This window comes from Phalacrocorax carbo, chromosome 12 (genome assembly GCF_963921805.1).
Source record: "Phalacrocorax carbo chromosome 12, bPhaCar2.1, whole genome shotgun sequence".
NCBI lineage: Eukaryota > Metazoa > Chordata > Aves > Suliformes > Phalacrocoracidae > Phalacrocorax > Phalacrocorax carbo.
The window spans coordinates 4,631,946-4,655,658 of NC_087524.1; the positions used below are offsets into that span (position 1 = coordinate 4,631,946).

A 23,713-nucleotide genomic window follows, 5' to 3' on the forward strand; every position below is an offset into this window, starting at 1 on the left:
TTGCCAGTTTGGGAGAAGGATTTACTGAATAGTCAGATTTAGTGAAGAACTTGCTATGAAAAGTTAAGTTGCAACTAAACTCAAACTAAAAAGTTCATTTATAACTAAAATGCTGACATGTCTCACATGCTTCTATGACTTTGTCACTGAAACACTGGGTATTTATCGGGTTATTTCTAGCTTATGGTTGCAGGAACTTCTACCTGCCTGCTGACGTTCCATGGGTGATTTGTAACAAAGTTTAGATTTGCTACAATCTGAGTATCACTGGTGTTGGCAATGGTGTGATGACTCAGTCTGAGGGAAAAGCTCAAGACTTCATCCCCACCCAGTTCTTGATCTCTTTAGGAAAATGGTTTGCAGATCGGATATTTAAAGCAAGGAAGGCCAAGTCCTGCACACAGAGGTTATTTCCCAGAAGATGCTTGGCAAGAGTCTGATCTATACCAAAATATGGCTCTTACCTGCCTTAATAATTCCCAAGACCCAAAGAGACCTTCAAGAAACCTTTGAGGGATTTCTATAGGTGGTAGCCTTTGGAATATAACCAGGTGGGCACAATGGCTACAGGTAGAAGTCTGAAGTCATTCTGGCCTCTTGTGAAGGTATTGGAGAAAACATAGGTACATTTGATAAGTTTGATGGCCTGGTTTATTTGCTGTTATATGAATGTGCAGATGAAATAAAACAATAGTAGCTATAGAATTGGCTTATAAGAGCAATTACCTTATTTATGATGTGTTTCTAGCCCCAAACATGCAAGTGGGCATAATTTTTTGCTGTCTACTAACCTGAAAAATAGGATTGTAAAAAAGAGCCTCAGACTGTGTAAGAGCATTTTTGTGCTTCAATCATGATCAAATATAATAATTTTAGGCATGACTGAAAATAGACATTGTGGATATCTTTAAATTATGGTTGCACATACTCTTGTAATAAATTTCTTCAGTAGGGAATGGTCTCAGATAAACTTCGGATGTCCCCAAGGGTTTTCTTAAGTGATCATTTCAAAGACGGGAACTGTGTGCACATTATGTTAATTATTCCTTAGAAGGCCAACAGCCATGCTTCTAGTTTTAACATAAGAGCAGTGCTGCTTGCTTTTTTTAAAAAAAGATCCATAGAACATGAAAAGTATTTTACAGAAACACATTACTTTCTTTTTTAAAAAGCTTAGGATATGAATTGTACGTGCATTGGCTCGTAGGCAGTCTCATCCTTGCCACTCCCACGGCTCACCTATTGGCCCTTGCACAAACTGGCTGTGGCTTGGCAGAGTGTCATACAAAATATCGTTCGGTTTAATAGCAATATAAAGTGACAAAAGAGGTTTTGTTTTCAATGGTTTTTTCTTTTTGTTATGTTTTCAAGAAGCTGTTGACTCATGTGGGCCATATCAAGATATTCGTTGTTCTAGTAATTTTAAATACTATTTTTCTGCTGATTTTAATCTAATTTTTAAGGGTTTCAAAAATAGCCTTAGGGTGTAAATGCTTCTTTAGTAAAGAACGCCAGTTGTGATTGTTATTTTGAGTGGTTCCTGTTATTTAAATTTGTTGTTTTAATCTGTGTATGTGAGAGAGGGAATTCTTACCTCTCCCTGACACCTTTCCTCCCTAGCAGATGGAACAGAGCTCTTTATCTCTTCCAGGTTTTGGTCGGAAGGATGTAGTTGAATATTTACTTCAAAGCGGTGCCAATGTCCACGCACGAGATGATGGAGGCCTTATTCCTCTTCACAACGCTTGCTCTTTTGGTCACGCCGAAGTTGTCAATCTTCTCTTGCGGCATGGTGCAGATCCTAATGCTCGGGATAATTGGAATTACACTCCCCTTCATGAAGCTGCCATTAAGGGCAAGACAGATGTCTGCATTGGTAATTTTCTCCCACTCTTCCTGTGACTGACTCATTTCTTTTCACTGTGAAAAATCAAGAACCTTTTAAAGACCATTTTTACTCTGTGAAGCTATGGCTCCTATAAGGATTAGAATTCATGGCTAAACTTAAATTCGTATGCTAGTTTTATAAGAAACAAGTTTTTAGAGATCTTTTTGGTAATTTTGCTATAAAGGTTCACATCGACATAATGGAGAAAGAGCTTTAGAGTGACGTGATGGAGCTAGATTCTCTTCTGCTTCATGCCTAGACGTTTATGCTGCTTTTTGCTGCTACTCACAGTGCAGTGGAGAGAACAAAACTGGTTTTAATAATGGATTAATTCTGTCTCTATGTGTAGCTGCCATGTTAAATTAGTTAAGGATAGGAGCTAAACTTCAATTATATTGACTGCTTGTTTTGCCCACACAGTTCTTAAGAGGTAGGAAGTTAGATATATGGTCAGGAAACTAATTTTTGGATTGTGTGGAGCACATACGGAGAGTTGTGTATATAACTTTGCCTGTTTGGCCCCAATATCAGAGCAAGACATGGCCTGCAACTGCTGTGAACAGTTTAGGGCATATTCACTGGTGGATTTGAGGCAGCAAGCTCTGGAGCTGGTGTGAAGGAGCTTCTGTTTTTTGTGGTGTATGTCACTGTCTTTCAACTGAGATTGCCTCCTGCCAGACTGTGATTGTTCCATTGCTACCCTGCTTTTTTCACATAAAATGCGTCTAGGCATGTTTCAGTAGTTAAACTGTTCACAGATGACATTAAGGAAGTCTGCCATTAAAAATTTGAGAGGGGAAGTTAGGATCAGTAACTGGATGTTTCTTTTGTTGCTTGCAGCCTACAGTAATGATATGTCTCTCAAGCCTTGTCTTATAGAATTTTTTTCTCTCGGAAACTTTGGCATTTTGTAGTGCTGCTGCAGCATGGTGCTGAACCAACCATCCGGAACACAGATGGAAGAACAGCTTTGGATTTAGCAGACCCGTCTGCAAAAGCAGTGCTGACTGGTAAGTGATAATCTTTAGATTATGTTATGACTAATAACAGTCAAATTAATATAATGCAGTATTTTGGGTTTTGTCTTTCTGGTATTACTTTAACTTCTCTCTGTTTTATAATTCTAAATAGAAATTCCTATATGGCCTTCATCATCTCAGTCATGGGATGTGTTCTGGAGAAATAGTTTATTTTGCTAGTTCAGTAATGGACTGTCAAATTTTTTGCACTTACATTCTCTAATATTTTGGAAGAGGGGGATAAGTAGCGAACTTGATGTAAATAGATATTTATTTAACAACTAAAGAAACTCTCTTTTGTCTTCCAGGTGAATACAAGAAAGATGAACTCTTGGAAAGTGCCAGGTATGGATGTTTGGAAGATATCTGGAATTTGGTTATATTTTCAGAATTGCATGCAATGAATATATATATCAGCTTTCGAGCTGGCATTCCGTCCAGATGCTGAGCTTTGGCTGTTACCTGTGAATAAAGCTACGAAAATAGTTATATAAATGCAATTTTGTTTTCCCTTTAACATTGACAATACAGAATTGAATGTATTACTTCAGAACAGATCTGCTGAACATTGTAGCAAGGAAAAATGTAAAAACATAATGAGCCACTGAAACCAGAATAAAAATATTTCTGCCCATTTCATACCTTGTTTTTCAGGAGTGGAAATGAAGAAAAGATGATGTCTCTTCTTACACCATTAAATGTTAACTGTCATGCAAGTGATGGCAGAAAGGTATTTCGTTTAAAACCTGATTTAAAATTAGTTCGCTCTTACATGTTTCACAGTATTGTTTGACTAGGTTTTAAGAATGTTAAACACAGAATCTATCTGTTTTCTTTAGTATATGTGGGAAAAGAAGATTGTACCTCCCTAAGCAGCTAGCTGACTTTTTATGTTTTTTAACCTTAAAAGGACTGTGTAGGTATTTCCACCAAGGAGCAATAAACAAAACCCTTTTCAGTTGGAACTTCTGCTTGACCTTCATATCTGCAGTAATAAAGAAGGGGAGGCCTTTTCATAGATGTTGTCACTATCACAAATTGATGCACACAGGCCCCTTATTTGTCACACATCCTAGGCAAGTTATCGCTGCTGTTCAAGGAACAAGCTGTTTATCGCTCTAAGTATTGGTGAAGAATTACGTGAAAAATGTTCAAAATCTCCATCCTAAAAGATCCTGACATTCTAAAAATCTCCTGCGTTCATTCCCTAGCCTACCAAAGTATTAAATTTTTAATACCAGAGTATTAAATTTTGGCATCCTCACTGTTCTCATTAAGTATGTGTACACATTCACTTAAGTTTGTTCGAATGTTTACCTCTTCAGGGCTTTGTGGTAAGATGTTAGGATCTCCGAAACACCTATGCACCTCTCATTTCTCATCTTCTAGTTAATAGACTCATTCTCTAGGAACTGTACAAATCCAGGTCAGTTGGTGGGTTTGCAAATGAAGAGAATGAGATGTCTCTTCACTAATTTGTAACTCTGCCCTTGGTGCTGCTGATGGGTATGCTTGAGTGGGTTTGCTAGAAAAGGTCATAGAGCAGTTACCCGACTGCTCTCTGGAGGGTGAGAATTTAGAAGATAAGATTGTTTCCCCCACACCCTACTAACTTACTGCACTCACAGGTGTGAATAACAGTCTCTCTTGATAACTTCTAAACTTAATCTATTGATTGGCAAGGAGACCTCTTTGGAATTTAGCGGTCGTTGTTTCTAATGGCCATCTTATTTCCCCTTTCACAGGGGACATAGTTTGTCCCAGCAAGGCCAAAGGACAAAAATGGACTGCAGGACTCAAAAATCCATCAAGAGAGCCTTCGTTGCCAGAATGTATTAGTCATGGAGTAAATTCAGCGTTTGTGTTTATGATGACTGCGAGAGTAGTCAGTAAACAATGAACATGGTTATCAAATGTCCGATTCAAGCACGCTGTTTTTTTTAATGTTGCAAGTATTTTAAGGATTTCAGTAGTTAGTACTGTTAGCAAGTTTTGGGAAAAAATGTAAAATCAATGCTTGATTCTGTATTACTGATTACTTCTACGTTCTGTCATTTCAGTCTACTCCTTTACATTTAGCAGCTGGGTATAACCGTGTAAAAATAGTACAGCTCTTACTGCAACATGGGGCTGATGTACATGCTAAGGATAAAGGGTATGTTCATTTTTCCTTTGTTCAGAATAAGCAGAATTTGTTAAAAATTGAGGTGAAGTAAAGAACAGTAGTATTATTTTAACCATGAAGAATTTATAACTTGAGACCATTATGCCATCTTTAACCTTTCTGTTATGACAGAAATGCAAAATGTACAGGCTTATGACTTGTGAATCAGTAGAATCCAAATTGAGCTGACCAGAGAACATCCTGCCTTTTAGGTATCACTAGCCAAATTATTATCTTTTGTTTAATAAAATATGTTCATATACCACTGAAGTCAGCAAACGTTTTGACAATTGACTTAATTTTCTTTATACTTTTAAGTTTCCATGCTTCTTTTTGCAAAGAATATGAGAAAAAAAAAGATCTGTTTTCCAAAGGTTTTACTTGAACTACATTTTCAAGCATTTGGTTGTTATGTCAGGAAATGTAATGAAATATAGACATGCTAAATTTATTTAGTTACATAAAATATAATGAAAAACCTATTTTTAAAATGTATATTAATGTACATTAAAGATTATGGAAAGCAGCTCTTACTCCTCCATTTTCGTAGGATCACTTCACAGCTACACAAATAGCTGCCTGATCAGACAGCCTTAATTGTCCCTTTGGGGCTGGAATTCACTTCTGTCATTTCTCCTGTACCAGCCCACAGTGCAAGAATTCACTTTGGGCAATTTCTCACTTGCTCCTAAGACCACTAGATTTGAGAGAGTATAAAGCTGGCTTTAAAACCTCTGTAGCTCTGCTGTTACTGTAGAATATTGTACAGTTACTTAAACATTAGCCAGTAAGACTTCTTTAGTTTCCAAGGGAGAAGTTAATCTTACAGCAGCATTCTTGTGAAAAAGAAAATAATTACTGTCACTCCTGAAAATGCCCTGCAGATAGTTATTGCTGCTTAGGGTTCCAAGTCTGAGCAGAACCATATCATTTGCAGTAAAAGAGTGCAATTAATTTCTCATAATCTGATTCTTTTAAACGTTTATTGTTCTGAAAAATGCTGACAGGATTTTCTTCTCCAGTTTCTTATTTCCCCTCAACTTCATTTGAACACCTCTGATACAATTTTTGTAAAATGTTAAAGGTGCAACATAGTACCATTTGCAATGTTATAGATGCATTTGGAATTGAAGTATGCGTACAAAGAGAATCATCCTCCCCCTTTCTCTCCTATATAGAGATTTGGTGCCACTTCACAATGCCTGTTCCTATGGTCATTATGAAGTAACAGAGCTTCTAGTAAAGGTTGGTCTTTGAAGAGATTACATTGCATATTATTAAATAAGAATAGTTTATAATAGACTAATGCAAGTTGCTTTTTTTTTTTTCATTTTGCACTTACATTTACAAAACTTAAAGAATGGTAGATTGCTTTTGCTCTACATGTTAGTGATTATTAAGCTGGAGCTACAGAATCTTCTGCTTGCAAGGAAGCTTTCTCCTTATAAATGTGCTTTCTGTTTCTTAACTCTCTGCTTTGAAATTGAATGTTTTTGTACCACCAAGTAAGTACTTCTTATCTCAACCTTCCCATCCTCACTCAAAAGAAAACTACAGGAAAAAAAAACTCAAAAACTGAGCAATATTGTGAGTTTGACGATAGAAAAATATTTCAGAAGACAGACTATTAAGAGGTTTTTGAAAAGAACACTGGTGAAGTTCATAAATGTTTTAAAATTAAAGAGTAATCAGTCTCTCAAGAGAATGAACTTTACAACATCAGTTCTGACCCTGAATTGTAGCCTTCACCCCAGAGAAAAAAAAAATGTGTCAGTTTTCCTAATGTAACTGAACTCTCAGAACTGAAGTGATTTATCTGGATTATGTTAATCTTGAAGATAAATTATGATGCACATTAAACTAGTGGCTTGAAGATGTGGCCTGCAAAAAATCTGGAGTATTGTCCACCAAGGGACTTTCAAACTATGCTCATTCTCAGCTGCTACAGCAAATCATGATCACTATAACATGTGGGGGTGTTCTGTCAGATAACTCTAGGTGTTTGGATGCTCAACAAACAGCTGTTGTTGTTCTATCCTCTATGTCTCAGTCCCCACTAATTCCATGTGTCTTTCTATTTGTTTAACAAAAATTAAGTAAAAAATTATTGAAATAAGCATATATTGTAGTAAGTATAAATAGTCAAGTGTTTTTTTGCTTCAGAGGCCAATTGTAAAGTGAATCTTTACAGTTGTGGTACTAGACAAAAAAAAATCCCAAACCTCTTGCATAGACACTGCTGTGTGTCTGACCAGTTAAGCTAGAGTTGTATTCGCTGTTGGGTTTCTGCTCCAGTGAATCTTGAATTATTTTTTGCAAAGCACTACAGCTTTAATGGGAGCAATGGGAAAAAGCATGTCCTATCAGACTTGCTAGCAGACAGAACTCAAGGTGCATACACTTACCTGAGAAGAATTACGCAGATATTAACCATCCAGGAGTATTACTTGCAGAACCTTGTACTTAAATGTTTTGAATTGAAGTAAAAAGTGCTTATCTCCTTCTAGATATCTTGGCATTCATATCTTGGGGGTATTCACAGAACATGTATTTATCTTAGTGCAACTGTTCACTCTAGGCTTTTTCTAGAGCAACAAGAAACAGGAGCTTGTTGAAAGGTGAATTGGAGTATATGAATTAGGCTATTTCTCCGATTTGACCTGTAGTAGAGCTATTCTCCTTTTAGAGGCGCTGGGGAAGGCCTGAAGAGACTAGCTTGCCTTTGTATTCTTTGAATGTACCTGTGAGTCACTAGAGGATTAAAAACTGCAATGTGCTGAACTGTTGTTGTATGGAAGATTAATGTCTGGAGGATGTCTTGGATACAGTTTGTTAAAATAAAAACCAATGCTTGTATGCAGTCTACTGCGTTGAAACTAATGACAGAAGTCTTTCTAATGATCTGGTTTTGATATTGCATCTTTTTTACCCCTTTCCCTTTCAAGCATGGAGCATGTGTGAATGCAATGGATCTGTGGCAATTCACCCCTCTGCATGAAGCAGCTTCTAAGAACAGGGTGGAAGTATGTTCTCTTTTGTTAAGTTATGGTGCTGACCCAACACTGTTGAACTGTCACAACAAAAGCACCATTGATTTGGCTCCAACACCCCAATTAAAAGAACGATTAGCATGTGAGTATAAAGTGAGATCAGTTCTACAGTTATAGATTGTAATGCGTACTTAGTTCCCTAGACAGTGACCTGCCAGAAATCAGATTTGGAAAATGCTTACGCGTTCCAAGCAATTGTGCAATGTTGGACAGTACATTTCACTGTTTATAATTTGAGATTTCTATATTTTCTGAATATAGGCATTTAAAATAATTTTCAGTTTTATAGCCATGTGGTTGTGATGGTTTTCATAGCTTTTCTTCCCTCAGTACATGCTTTCCCTCACGACCTTGCCAGTACACTTTCATTTTCCATACTTGCTCCTGTCATTGCATCAAGACTGTTGAAATATTCATTTTTTATTCCATTGTGTTTTGTTTGAAGAAAAGAAGAAACATAACTGGTTAGAATGCTGAATATGTTTGAGTATGCCACAGTCACTGGAAGGTCAAAGAAATTGATGAAAGGCATTGATTTTTGTCCAGCAAACTAAGGAGTTGAATAGAATGCCCTCAAATTCTGTCCTTGAGTGGTCAAACAATAACTTCCTGGGATATGTACAAAAATCATCAGTAAATACTACATTAGACTTCATATTAGCATCTTGAAATGGTTTTCCAAAGGCAGGTCAGAAGTAGAGATTTATGTATGATTGAATTGGTACATATGGGAAGAGCGGAACCTAGAACAGTGGTGAATGAAATAGATCTTGTTCAGCCAGTTCGGATGTCTCTGGCTTTGGTTTAGAAACAAAGCGCATTCCGGTAGTGTTTTCACTTGTTAGCTAACAAGTTCTGTCAAGTGATGTAGGAGCATAAGTCTAAGTTGGAAATGTCTGCGCCATAGTCTGCTGAATAAAATGAGTATTTTTGTACTAAAAGAAACAATTCTCTTCGTCCTTCTCGAGTTAAGGAGTGTAACCTTCTGGTATGTATTTATTTCTCTTTGAAGATGAATTCAAAGGTCACTCACTGCTGCAGGCTGCAAGAGAATCAGATGTAGCTCGTATAAAGAAACATCTTTCATTGGAGACAGTGAACTTCAAGCATCCCCAAACACATGAGACAGCATTGGTAATATCTCAGGATTAATTAATTATTTTGCATGTATTCTGGCTAATAATACATAATGATACTATGTAATTACGTGTCTAATATATATAATAATACCTGACATACTAGGTAATAGTTTAGAACTAAAAATTTCAGTGTCGAGTAGTGTAATTCAGACCAACCCAGAATATCCAGTGTGTGGTTAAACAAATAACATTGATTAATATTTGGTCTAAAGGTTAATATTAAGACTAATCTAAATTGCGTGTTTAATTTAGGTTGTCTAAATGACTGTTTTTCTGTAGAGTAGTCTAGTTTTAAGCAACAGCAAGCTACATATGTTAGTTTTGTTTGTAAAGCTTGAAGGTTTCCAGCAACTCTTGGAGGGGGAGCTCTGGAAAACACCAGGGTAAAGCCAAAAGCCCATGTGGAAACTCCCAAATTAATAAGCTTTTACATGTTTGTTTGGGGATTTTGGGTTGGTTTTGTTTTTGTTTTTTTTTTTTTCTGTTGACTTTGCACACAACCAGCTTTTAACTGCCAGCTGATCAGGAAGCAGTAAAACCTGTATCTTGCTAGCTAGTTGTTAATGCTACAATTTTTAATGTTCTCAGCACTGTGCTGCTGCATCTCCATATCCTAAGAGAAAACAAGTGTGTGAATTGCTGCTGAGGAAGGGGGCCAACATCAATGAGAAAACAAAAGAGTGAGTGGTTACAAATGAATACTCCTAAGTGTTTGTTTAGAAGATTTTTGCAAAACATGTTTTGAATGATTCTTTTTTTTTTCTTTTTTAAAGCTTCTTGACTCCTCTGCATGTGGCATCAGAAAAAGCTCATAATGATGTTGTTGAAGTAGTTGTGAAACATGAAGCTAAGGTATGAGTTACTATTCACGCTTTTTTGTAGAGGTTTACCTGCTACATAGGTTTTCATACCATGAGAGCGGACAGCTGAGTAGACAGACTTTTCTAAATTCATTTAGAAGGCTGTAGATTTATATGGCCAAGACATAGGCCATCAATTCACCAGTGTGGCCCTACACATTGACACGTTGTTGTTTTGGTCCTATTGTATAAGAAGTGTAGATGCAGTTCTTTGGACTTAACTGAAAGCTTGTAGAGTGTCTTATTCAGTGCTCCATTGTCCAGCAATAGTAATGAAATGCTTAAGGAAAAAAGGTAGGGGATATATATGAACAACAAGAAGCTAGACTGAACTGTGTAACTGGTAGACTTTACGTGGTGATGTGTGCAGCAAAAACTACAGTAAAGGCAAAATGTTAAATCATAACACAGTGTTTAGTTCAAATTTCCACAGAAAGAAAAAGTGGAAAGGAGATACTCTCTGTAATGCTTGAATCCTCCAAAACTAGGAATGCCGTCTCTCTCTCAGAGATTTGATTCTAGCCTGACTGCTGCGACATTCCCAAAGCAATGATCAAAACCAGAGGAACAGTAGGGAATACAAGTAACCTTTGGATGCAGGGTTTTAAATTGTTAAATACACCTCGACTGAAACATACGAAGTCCTCAATCTGAAAAACCACTATAAGCCAATGCAGATAAAAGCTGTTCTACATGTTGGCACTACGGATTTGTGCTGCCATGGGCAAAATAATGGCCTACTTCTGTATGCAGTAAAATTTCTGTAGCTGTCTGTGCTGGATTATTCATGTGCCTCTAAAAGGGGGCTGTTCTTCCTCAGTAAATGTAGTTATAACTTTATGAACTGCTTTTGTTTAAATTTTATCTTTTGAAATGTCATGAGCTTTGGAAATACGCTGAGTATGTTCTTTTAATTAAAGTAAGAAGAATAGTTGTGAAACTCTCCCAGTCAGCAATGGAAACAGCTTTAACATTAAGTTTTAATGGTGGCGTTTCTTGTCTGTGTTATCTTCAGGTTAACGCATTAGATAATCTTGGCCAGACCTCTCTTCATAGAGCAGCACATTGTGGTCATCTTCAGACATGCAGGTTGCTCTTGAGTTCTGGATGTGATCCTTCCATTGTGTCTCTGCAGGGCTTTACAGCCTTACAAATGGGGACTGAAAGTGTCCAACAGCTACTGCAAGGTACAACTGATTTATTAAAAATCCACTTATGAAGTAACGTGGTCCTTCATTTTACTTGCTGAATCAAATGCTGTCAAGAAATACTAGTGAACACAGGTCAAAAAAAAAGTAGTACTTTCTACAGAAGACAGTACTGGGTTGTGCAGTTCTTACTCCATAACTACGTGCGCAGGGAGAGCGTCTGCTGTAGGCATAGTTAACAATATCATTCACTCTCAAGTATTCGCTACATGGGTTGTCAGACATGCTCAGAATGTTTCACGGTATAGCCAGCTGGAATAATTTTGGAAAAGTCCTGATGTAGGGAGAGGGGAATCTTGAAAGTAGAAAAATGAGTTTCAAAAGCAAGAAATGGCCGCTTTGCATTTGTGAGCAGAGGTAACAAGGTACATAGATTTTCAAGAGTAAGGTTTGGATATTATACACATAGGTAGGCTTCTTGCTGTAGTCTAATTCTGAAACTGAAATAAGAATGTTGGTTCCACAGTTAAAGGCGACTTCGCAAACACTGTTAGAACTAATAGCTATGGTTGTAAATAGTAAGAAAAGACAAAACTTGTCTATAATTAGTTAACTTTTTTGTAAGGGAAATCCTTTAAATGATTTCTGTCTTAACAAATTCCTTCTACTACTACATACACTTACCTATCATGCAACCTCATTTATTTTGCAGAAGGTATCCCATTAGGAAATTCTGATGCTGATCGACAGTTGCTGGAGGCTGCAAAGGCTGGAGATGTGGATACTGTAAAAGTAAGCTTAAACCTGTCCTAAAAAAAAAAAGAGGGAATTATATCCCAGGCTATAATTTCTCAAAATAAGCAATCAAACAGCCCTTCACTGACTGCTTTAGAGTTGTGATCCATGTCCTAAAACTTGTGTGTTGCACAAATACTACAGATGACAAAATAGAATGTTCACCACCTCCAGAAGTTTGTCTTATATAAAAAGCATAAAGAAGTTGTCACAGGTGTGGATTTTGGGGGGGGAGTATTTAATGATTTCCTTTCTTGGGACGCAATCTCTGAAAAGAAAGGGTTTATGTAAAATTAAATGAAAATATAAGCTTTCTTCTTAAAACAATTTTTCAGAATTAGATGTGTATAACAACATTCTATGACTAAATTAAAAGTGTGCCAACACTACATAGTGATGTGTGTTTTGTTTTGGGGATTTCACAGAAACTATGTACAGTTCAAAGTGTGAACTGCAGAGATATTGAAGGACGTCAATCTACACCACTTCATTTTGCAGCTGGATATAATAGGGTATCCGTTGTCGAATATCTTCTTCAGCATGGAGCTGATGTGCATGCAAAAGATAAGGGGTAAATACTCAAATGTATATTTTCTTGGCAATTGTAATTGCTGATATCTGTCATCTCTTGAATATTGCTAGCTGATCAGCATCCCATCTTTCTTCAGGCATTCAGTTTTTTTATTGAATGGAGATGTTCAGCATATCCACAACAGCATTTTACAGTACTTGAGACCAGTGTGTCAAGAATTTCTCTGGCGCTGTGTTTTTGCTTTTCTTCGGTGCCACTGTGGGCTGCATTTTTACCACTTTGGCAGTAGATACTCCTACTATATTAGGCTATCGTGGAAAATAAAAAAAAAATAATTGTTTGATTGTTGAAGGTGCGTTGTGTTTTAAGTTTATATCACTCTGTGAAAAGAAGCTCAATTTTTAAAGATAGTTTTTCTCTTCTTTTAATTGTTTCTAGAGGACTTGTCCCCTTACATAATGCTTGCTCATATGGTCACTATGAAGTTGCAGAACTGCTGGTTAAACATGGTGCAGTTGTCAATGTAGCTGACTTGTGGAAATTCACGCCCTTGCATGAAGCTGCAGCAAAAGGAAAATATGAGATTTGCAAACTCCTGTTACAGGTATTACATATGCTGGGGAGAGGTTTCTTTCTTTCTTCCTTGTTCAGTCTGAAATGTGATTGGACTTCTCTGAGAAATTGATTTGTGTTTTGTGGTTTCTAAATGATTGTAGTTAAATGTGTGTTTTCAGTAACAGGAATTATATTAGCAACTGTGGTGTCGTTTCTCATGGTAAATGGAAGGCGCTCTCTGAAAGATTTGAATAGGTGTCAGAATATTTGCTCGATAAGACCTAAGATGCAGCGTGTTTATTACATACTTACCACCTGTTTTTGATGTGCATAGCATGGAGCTGACCCTACAAAGAAAAACAGAGATGGAAATACTCCTCTAGACCTTGTTAAAGATGGTGATACTGATATTCAAGATCTCCTCAGAGGAGATGCAGCACTACTAGATGCTGCAAAGAAAGGTTGTTTGGCCCGAGTGAAAAAGCTCTGTTCACCTGACAACGTCAACTGTCGGGACACGCAAGGACGTCATTCAACACCACTACATTTAGCAGGTCAGTGTTTTAATTAACTGGTTTGATCAGAATTACTAGTTACTGTGGCTGAACTTTCTATGTCTAAGTATAAAATGTAGCCTCAAGCTAGAGGATTCCATAATTTCTCTTAAAAAAAAAATTTATGCATATTAATCTTATGTTCCTCTTCTAAACTGTCCAATGACTTCAATTTCCTGCTCTCTCCTAGCTAAAGAGGGTCTTTTATTGTTTATTGACAGAAGATTTAAAATCAAATACTCTTAAATAGGGTGAAGCTGTCCTCACTAATAGGTAATACACAGACTTCACTGGGATCGAATTCTTAATTTTCAAGTAATTTAAGTGAATTACTACTGCTCTTCAGCCTGTTGAGAATGTTTGGGTTTCTTTTAATATGTTCTATTTATCCTCTCCTCTTACAACCTTCCAGCTGGTTACAACAATTTGGAGGTTGCAGAGTACCTGTTACAGCATGGAGCAGATGTGAATGCACAGGATAAAGGAGGCTTGATTCCTCTGCATAATGCAGCATCTTATGGGGTAAATACGTAAAACTTTCTGAGGCTTTATTTATTTAAAAATAAATAAATGAAAGTGATATGTTTTATTGACAACATTGTGAGCCAATACTCTAAAAAGCTTTTGCCGTTGAGTTGTAATGTAATCTTATTTGTAAAGTGCACACACACACACACACACAAAAAAAAAATCAGTCATAGCCAGCTCATTGTATAGGTGAAGACTCTTTTGAATTTGTAAAATCACGGTTGGAGTTCACAGAATTGAGCGTTCTGAACATGAACACTTAGAAAGCCAGCAGCCTGAAAGGTGTTCCATAAAATACGTTTCCTTACCTGCACCAGTCAAATCATATCAGCAGGATATCATTTTCACTTGTTCAGCTGGTGTTGAGACACTAATTGTTTTTGTGGATTTCCTGGATTTTTGTGCTTGGATCAAGCCTTTAATCAAAACAGTTGCAGTACTTTCCAAACTGGAAATTCAAATTCAGGCTTTTTTCCTTTAGATTCCCCTGGATTTGGGTTTCTGTCGTAGTCTGTCCCTTTTTCATACGAGAAGAAATCTTAACTTTTTACTGGTATATTATAGGTGAGGAAGAAGTTTTAATTTTTTTTAAATCATAATCAAAAAGTACATGTATTCTAAGAAAACTCAGAATGAGGATTACAAAGAAGCATCAGTGGTAGTTCCGAGTTAGTTTAATACACTGTGGTACCTTGGAATTTAACATGTGTTTTATTTTCCAGCATGTTGATGTGGCAGCTTTACTTATAAAGTATAATGCATGTGTGAATGCTACAGACAAATGGGCTTTCACACCTCTGCATGAAGCAGCCCAGAAAGGAAGGACACAGCTTTGTGCCTTGTTACTGGCACATGGGGCTGATCCAACTCTGAAAAACCAAGAAGGACAAACACCATTGGACCTGGTCACCGTAAGTGGTGGGGCTCTTCTTGGGAAATCTGTACTCACCTGTCATTTGTGGCAGCTCATCTGAAAACTGTCTGTTAAAAAAATACCATAATATGGCAACTTCTGCAAAATTTAAAATACTGTAGTTTTTCTGGTGTTTGTATGTGCCTGGTAAGGAAAGTCGCTAGAGTCTTTATAAACCTTCTTTAAATATTTTCTTGCTCACAACTTCATATTTCAAGATAGAGTAGGGAGGAAAAAAAAAAACCAAAAGGAATTCATGCGTATAATTTGATGCTTTTAACTTGGTACGTAAGTTTAATACAAAAATTATGGCAATAAAATGTAAGCAAACTTTGTAGCAACATAAACTTTGGAAACTAGTTTTTGGGTGTTTTTTTCCAAAGTATTATAATACAATTCAAAGCTATACTTGGAGTAACTGTTTTGTTTCATAAGTTCTAGTTGCCAGTAAAGCTCTCGTTCATTCTTCCTAGAAAATTAATTCAGTTTAACTGTCCCTAAAGTTTTTTAGAAATATTGAAGTTTTTTCATCTTTTTACAGTTTATAAATGTTTTACAGTTTCATGTATGCTGTTGGCACGAAAGGCCATTGGTAAGCTGCGTTGTAAAACACATATTTTTTCCAATATTCGTTTATGCTTAAGAAGTCTGGCATAATGATAATGCATTCTAGGAAAAAACATTGTCTAAAAGTGTTCCTCTATTTTAATAAGTTGTTTTCTGCTAATTAGGCAGATGATGTCAGCGCGTTATTGACAGCAGCAATGCCTCCTTCCGCCTTACCGACTTGCTACAAACCTCAGGTTATAAGTGTGTCTCAGGCTACAGGTTCTACGGCCGATTCCCTGTCTTCTGTTCCATCCAGTCCATCCAGTCTGTCTGCTGCAAGTAGTCTTGACAACTTGTCTGGTAGTTTTTCTGAACTTCCGTCTGTTGTTGGTACAAACAGTGCAGAGGGAGCTACTGTTCTGGAGAAAAAAGAAGGTGAGGCTTTCCAGTTAGGAATGAATAACATTTTCTACCGCGTGGTAAAAGAATGCACAAGTGTGAGGTACCCACACATGCACGCAGTTACTGTGACCTATGCAGTATCCCTATTCCTTATGATGATGTTAACAAGGAACAGAAGTCTAAAAGTCTTGTAGTATAAGATTTTAGTACTTTCCCCTTACGGAATCTTTAAAATGTTCCTTTTCTCCTGTACAGAACCAAAATGGTGAATTGTGTTTTAAAAGAGAAGTCAAATGAAATTTGGCTACATATCAAGCAGTATTTTACTACAAACTTTATCTGGTTTCTAAGAGGCTGTTCTTAGATCAGATATATTGAAAAGGTTACATCTATAATGTTTTAGTTCTCAAAATATTTTCTGTTTGAACATGCATTTCTGGTAGCTAGTTAGTTGCTTATCTCGTGGAAGCACAAAGACCACTCTTGGGACAGGTAGAAATCTTAGAATACTAGGGTAGATTAAGTAGTAGTTGCCATTGGTTGGTGATATAGATATTTACTCCCTGTCTTCAGAAGACCAGGAATTTCTGTCTCTCTCGTTATTGCCACAGACAGCATGAGATACGTGTACTTTATTTTACAATACATGTATGAATATTCATTGTGAGTTTTTCTTCCTACCCAGTTTCAGGTGTAGATTTTAGCATAAATCAGTTTGTGCGGAACCTTGGCCTTGAACATCTAATTGACATATTTGAGAGAGAACAGGTAAGTAGCTATATTTTTCTAGATGCTCAGCTAGAAAGCAAAGGGATAAATACTGACTGTTTAGAATAATGTAATGAGACAGATTTAAAATGAGTGAATGTCAAAAGGAGTGGAATGAAGGAAAGGAGCATAACTGGATTTTTTAAATTGATATATAAATATTTTAAAATATATGTATATATAAAAAAAACGGAGGCAGTAATATCTATATCAGTTTGAGAGGGTAGGCATGTTTCCTTTCAGTGGTATAAATGATGGAGTAAATAAGTAGACAGTGTTGAGTAGTAATTTCTGGTTTTGTTTCTGTTGGCTTGAATACATCTAGAAAATTTTATTTCTCAATCGCAAACGTGATTCTTGCAAGCAGGACAAGTTACACAATTGTAGTTAGTAGCGTATTTATTTAAAGACAAAAGTTTGGAGAAAACAGTAGAGTAAAAGTGAAGTACGAGAATAATACACTAAAGTCTCCAATGTTAATGTTCTTTTCACACTTGCTTTTTATCTCCTTTTGTGAGGTATATTTTCACTGTCATTGGCAGCTGTTTTAGTCTGTTTATGTGGTTGTACAAAGAAAATGGTGTTGCTTTCATTATAGATAACACTGGATGTATTGGTTGAAATGGGACACAAAGAATTGAAGGAAATTGGAATTAATGCTTATGGCCATAGGCATAAAATCATTAAAGGAGTTGAAAGACTCATTTCTGGACAGCAAGGTATATTCTTATTTCAACTTGTTATGTAACACTGTCTTTATAGAATCCACTTTTATAAATGCTTTAGATTATTCTAAGTTGTATCTCATTAAAAAGAATTGATAATAAAACTTGTCCTAGAAAATGGCAGTTCAAACTATATTTCAAGTCAGAAACATAAGCATTTTTATTTGTGCTGTGAATTACTGTAGTCTTGCCTTTCAGTTCTCTAATTTATTTATTTTTCCTTCGTGTTCACTATTTTGTCTTTGCATAGGTAAAGTGTAGATCCTAGTGCAAAAGGATTGTAAGCTTTTTGAGGTGGGGAGTATTTATCTTCATCAGGGCACTCTGGAGAGCAGAGCACACTCTCTGTTGGTGGGTTAGGGCCTGTCATATACTGTTCCATTAGGTTCTGCAAAAGAATACTGTGTTTGCTCTCTCAGAACGGCAGCTGAGATTCTTATATATACATTTCTTTAAAAATACAGTTGGTGTGCTTCCAGTGAACCAAAATTAACATAATTGTTTAATAGCTGCAGCTTGTATTGAAGTTTATGCTAAAACCTCTCTATTTGTGCAGCACTGTTGATACCAACACAATCCTGGGAATAGTATGCTTCATGTAAATATGGCTGCATCAGAGACAAAAAACCCCAAACCTTTTGTTTCCTCGTCTCACTGAAACATCACTTACTATTGTTTTGTTGTGTTTTGTAGAAGTTGAATAAAGTAGTTAGAATTGGTAGGATTTTTTTGCCCTCTTGAGACACCATTTGTGAATTCGCATTCTAAAATCTGCGCTCCCTAGAATGAGAGAGTCACTATCCCAAGTTCTAAGTTATTTTTTGCTCCTTAAAACAGTATTAACCAACCCTTAAGATAATAAATTTCCTAGTAATGAAATACTTAAGCAGATCTTTGTAATTTTCTCTTGTCACATGGTTTTTGACAGATTCATTGAATATTTTGGATAGAAGTTGCTTTTAAGGTGTCATTTCAGCCTCATGTCCTGTTTGAGTTCTGAGTTTACACAACCAGTAATCATATACTCATTTTGCCTTCCAAGCAGGAGTGATGTATTTTTGAACATATGTATACGTTTGCATACTTTAGTATGTCTGTATATACCCAGAATGTCAAGCATCTAAATCCTTCGCCACTCCCACCCCCATTCTTTCTAGAGTCTTGCTGTCTTGCCATGAAAGGCCTGACGTTTTCATTAACCACAGACATAAGTACTTAAACTACGTATTTTATCGGCTCTTAATTTTTTTTTTCTAGGGTGTGTTTTTGGGGCGGAGAGGGTTGTTCTCGTTCAATTATTGTGTCGGTTTTGTGTATCTTGCCGTTGTGCTTTTGCGCTGAAGTATGTTTGCACTTGTATTTTGGCAGCTCTTGCTGAACACAGTGTGGCCATTATTTCGAGGTTAGAGGGCTTTTGTGGAAGAGCTTTATTTTGGTCCTTTCTTGCCAGAGTTGTTTGCTCCTGAACACTATGTTCCAGTTGCACACTGCCGACGTGAGGCTTTTGACTGTGGATTAATCTGTAATTTCCCTTTTCCCCACGTTATTCCTTTCCAGGGAGGTTATGACAGACCTAGTATCTAACTCTGGTCACCTTCTAGTTGTCTGGGAAGGCCATGGGCAAGACATCTGATACACACTGTCCTTGTATTCTTATGCCCAGTAATTACGTTCCTGTTACTTGCCAGTTGTGATTGAAGTCTGTATGTAAATTGACAATGGATTCTGCATAAAATTCCAACTTTTTTTGTTTTTTGGAGGTTTTTTTTTTTGCATAGTTGGAATGATAGTTTCCTTTAATCATTCAGTATCAGGCTCAGGCTTTTTAGGTGCAGAGAGTATCTTAGTTCTTTTGTGAGGTCTTTCTGTGTGATCCATGGGAAAAATATTCCTATTGAAATAGCATTTCAAGTCAATTCTGTTGTTCATGATGCCATTGCCATCAGTAGTCATGGACTCTGTACAGGGACGGGTTCCTCGCTGTTCCACTGCCTAGAGTTGAAATGAACGCTTAAATAAAAAACTGCTTACATACAGTTTCCCTGTCACATACATTAACATACTGAGCTAAGCACAGACAAATGGGTTAGTGTGTCTGAAATGTTTATTTTTGTTGAGAGAATGATTGATCAGTATCCACAGATCAATGAAAATGATAGCTGTTGATCTGCATCCAGACTGAGCTGCTGTGCTTCTTGTGGCATTTATAGTGTATGTATGGTAATGTGTGTGTAGAGGTTATAAAAAGAGATGCTGAAAAGGTTGTTTGAAACTAATGACATCATTTGAGGGATCGCACTTGGATATCCTCAAAAATATATGTGGCTGATGCAAGGCAATTAAAACCATTGCTAATCTCTGCTGGCCTTAGCAGCTAACCTTTTCATCTTTTAAACTGAGTTTTGAGAAAATGGTCCCTTTAAAAAGAAAAATGTCTTACTGGTTATCATTCCAAATCAGCAGTCTTAAAGCAGTTTCTGGAAGTGTTGTTGTGTTTTGTTATATTCACAGGACTTAACCCATACCTGACTCTAAATACTTCTGGTAGCGGAACTATTCTCATAGATCTTTCCACTGAAGATAAGGAATTTCAATCAGTAGAAGAGGAGGTATGCCTTTCTTGGTAGTCTCTCAGTGGTTTTGTTATTTCAGATAAAGAAGTATTGCTAGACAATTTCACAGTGCAATAAACACCTAAGCCTAAGAAAAACTTGTATAAGGATACCTCAAGTTTCCAACTTTGACTGCTCCACTTACAATCTGTGCACATGACGTCTGTCATTGTTTTCTTTCTTCTACTGCTTGTAGTATTTTTAAAACCTCTGCTATATAGAAAAGCTCTTTGATATAACATATAAATTCTTTGCTACCAGTTGCCTGTCTGTTGCATGCAATTTTAAGTCACTTCCTTCCAAGGTGTCATAATCACACAGGAGAAAATTCTGAAGAAACCGTATTCTAAATAGATTAGTGACAATCTTTTTCTGTTTGAAAACTAGACCATGGACTATGGCTTACAAAAAAAATCATTAACCCTATTCATGTGCATCCATAAAATCTGGCATTGCTTTAACATACAGTCATTGCCTAAAAATTTCTTGTATGATTTTTTGATCTTTTTAAGACAGAATTAGTTATACTGATTATTTGACTGTGTGAAGAATATGTGTGTTGAATGTGTTCTGAAACAAAGTGATCCTCCTTAAAATTCTCAATCTTCAGATGCAGAGTACTGTCAGAGAGCATAGGGACGGAGGACATGCTGGCGGAGTCTTCAATAGATACAACATCTTAAAGGTAGCTGTTGCATTTTTATGGTCAGGGGTTACACCTTTAGAGTTTTGGCTGAAAAATAAAATGTCCATAAAATGCTCTACATTTGTTGAGTTCCGTAATGTGATATGTGAAGGCCACAAAAATGATCTGAAGGCTGGAGCACCTCTCCTGTGAAGACAGGCTGAGGGAGTTGGGGTTGTTCAGCCTGGAGAAGGGAAGGCTCTGGGGAGACCTTATTGCAGCCTTCCAGTACTTAAAGGAGGGCTACAGGAAAGATGGGGCAACCTCCTTAGCAAGGCCTGTTGTGACAGGACAAGGGGTGATGGTTTTAAACTAAAGGAGGGTAGATATAGACTGGATATAAGGAAAATATTTTTTACAATGAGGGTGGTGAAACCCAGGCACAAGTTGCCCAGAGAGAGGGTAGCTGCCCCATCCCTAGAGAGAGACATCCAAGGTCAGGCTAGACGGGGCTCTGAGCAACCTGATCTGGTTGAAGATGTCCCTGCTCATTGCAGGGGGGTTGGACCGGATGACCTCTAAAGGTCCCTTCCAACACAAACCATTCTATGATTCTGTGATAAGATATGCCATTTTAAGACATGCACAGGAAAAAGATCATCTTCCAGGGAAATCCAAAGAATAAGATTGTATGGAAAAACTGCTTATGGTTTAATAGTCATTAAGAAATTTTATGAGAAATTAACATAGAAAGACCTCACAGAAGACTGCAGAATGTTTGAAGAAAAAGACAGAAGGTTTTATGGGAAACAAAAGAAGGCTTCTTTTGAGGGAATGGCAGGGGAAAAAAAAAAAACAAACCAAGAAGTGAAGGCAAAACTCTTGAAGCGTGGAAATAATGGTACCTACTTTGGCTTGATTTAAGTAATTTAGTGAAATTTTGATTTGCACTCATATTTTTTTCCACTGAAGAAATAGTAATTTTCAATAAAATGATAGAGATTTTGATTTGCAACTAAGTACTACTAAGTTTTATTCTGAACTGATGTTACAGTTTCCCCAATAGAATCGACATGCTGTATCTACATAAGGTGTTGCCAGTGTTCAGCATACCTGTGCAGAGAGTACATAATTTCCTTTCTTTTAAAAGTGTTCTACATAACCTCATGGAAGACACTTCTTCATTTACTAGGTGATCTTTTTAGTAGTTATTCAGCATCAAGCTATGTTTGGAGTGATACTCGAGTAGAATCAGGACTAAGCCTGCTAAATTTAAATTCAGAAGTATTGCTCAACAGTTGTTTAAAACTAATTGATTCTTAATTCAGTTGTGCTACAACAGTCAGCTTCTGCAGGGTAAGTTAGAGAGTTTGTGTTTCAGTGAGTTCTAGTGGAAGTATTCTTGTTCAGGTGGCAGCATACGTGTACTGCGGTATAGCTGCTATAGGTTAAACATCTGTCAAGTAAAGCAAACTGAAGTTCCACCCTGATACTGAAAACTTCTATTTTGACTATTTCAGATTCAGAAAGTCTGCAACAAGAAACTGTGGGAAAGATACACTCACAGGAGGAAAGAGGTCTCTGAAGAGAATCATAACCATGCTAATGAAAGGATGCTGTTTCATGGTGAGATACTGAAATGTGCCTTATGAACTCATTTCACCATCAACACTTTTTATTAGAGGGTTTCTACTGGCTTAAACGAAGCAAATTTTCTTAATGCAAATAGGTTCTAGGTTTTGCGTGAGTTTTATATGAACAAGCGTTTGTGTATGTCACAATGGGGACATGTAACACACTGCATTTTTCTTCTGAAATTTGTATCTCCTTGTCCTCTCCCTAAAGGAGACTTTGAAGTTCTATTTGAAAACATTTTAGCAATTATGAACGGAGATTAAGGGGTGTGCCTCGTTCTTGGTTAAGTTACTAATACTGCTGTATCAGCTGTATGACCAAAAAAGGTCAAACTTTATTCTGCTATGGGTTGTTCTGGGGTTTAGGGGTGGGATTTGTTTTCTTGTTTTTATAATTTGATAAGTTAGTTCTTGTTCATCACTGCAGAAAAGATAGCTTATAATCAGCAAATTAAAGCCAATTGAAAGCTCTCCTGTGCACAAATATGTAGTTTTTCCTGACAGGCAAATTAAGCAAGTTCATGGTACATCCTTACAATGAAAGCTACATAGTTCCCAACATAATGCGTTACTGTTGTAAGCAGCAGTAGCACAATAATTAACTGCTTGCCCAAACTTGTAGATATCTAAATCCCAACTTTTGACTGTGGTCTGTACCCCTGTAAGAGGAAACGGCCTCTTAATGGAATGACCTGTCTTTAATGGAAAGTCTTTTGAATTAGGTAGATAATAACAAAATTATCCCTGGAACAAAGCAATTACTGCCTTGGGGGGATTTTTTAGGTCTTTAGTTTATATAATTTTTTAAGCATTAATATGTGTCTTTAACGATGTATGCCACTTGTAGAAGGTGACGAGCAATTGTAGGTTTTTCTTGTTCTCATCTGGAATATTCTTCTGCTTCATATATGGTTTTATCATCTTTAGTCTGGAGGATAAGGCTTTGGATTATTTTCCCTATAATTCACAATGTAATTCTGAAATTCCATGTTATCTTAGAACAGCTTTTCTCTAAAGGTGCTTTTGTATTCATATATACTGTTGTAAAAATTTGTACTTTGTCACTTTTGTGACAATTAATGGGTATCAGGTGTCTTGTATGCAGAATCCAACCATTTTGAACAGGTTATTTTTTAAGGCTAAATTCTGTGACCATTGCAAGTAAATATTGGTTTACATTTATTGCTTTTTAAATGCAATCTACTTAGTGTTAGGAAGAAGACAGGATTTGTTTAGCAGTGCATTCAATTAAT

The 23,713-nt window shown here is 36.7% G+C and overlaps 1 protein-coding gene across 1 annotated transcript in view; it reads left to right on the forward strand.

The window, feature by feature from the left end:
* The window catches only part of TNKS2 (tankyrase 2), a 32,711-nt gene that overhangs the window by 4,678 nt on the left and 4,320 nt on the right, over positions 1-23,713 (forward strand). The window contains exons 2-24 of the mRNA XM_064463798.1: positions 1,652-1,876; positions 2,803-2,898; positions 3,216-3,252; positions 3,562-3,637; positions 4,968-5,062; positions 6,250-6,316; positions 8,017-8,203; positions 9,134-9,255; positions 9,849-9,940; positions 10,034-10,112; positions 11,136-11,307; positions 11,981-12,060; positions 12,489-12,634; positions 13,034-13,199; positions 13,485-13,704; positions 14,117-14,226; positions 14,955-15,143; positions 15,877-16,129; positions 16,782-16,864; positions 17,463-17,583; positions 20,101-20,198; positions 20,812-20,886; positions 22,347-22,452. Of these exons, the coding sequence (XP_064319868.1) occupies positions 1,652-1,876; positions 2,803-2,898; positions 3,216-3,252; positions 3,562-3,637; positions 4,968-5,062; positions 6,250-6,316; positions 8,017-8,203; positions 9,134-9,255; positions 9,849-9,940; positions 10,034-10,112; positions 11,136-11,307; positions 11,981-12,060; positions 12,489-12,634; positions 13,034-13,199; positions 13,485-13,704; positions 14,117-14,226; positions 14,955-15,143; positions 15,877-16,129; positions 16,782-16,864; positions 17,463-17,583; positions 20,101-20,198; positions 20,812-20,886; positions 22,347-22,452 (2,895 nt within the window). The remainder of the gene's footprint in view (positions 1-1,651; positions 1,877-2,802; positions 2,899-3,215; positions 3,253-3,561; positions 3,638-4,967; positions 5,063-6,249; positions 6,317-8,016; positions 8,204-9,133; positions 9,256-9,848; positions 9,941-10,033; positions 10,113-11,135; positions 11,308-11,980; positions 12,061-12,488; positions 12,635-13,033; positions 13,200-13,484; positions 13,705-14,116; positions 14,227-14,954; positions 15,144-15,876; positions 16,130-16,781; positions 16,865-17,462; positions 17,584-20,100; positions 20,199-20,811; positions 20,887-22,346; positions 22,453-23,713) is intronic.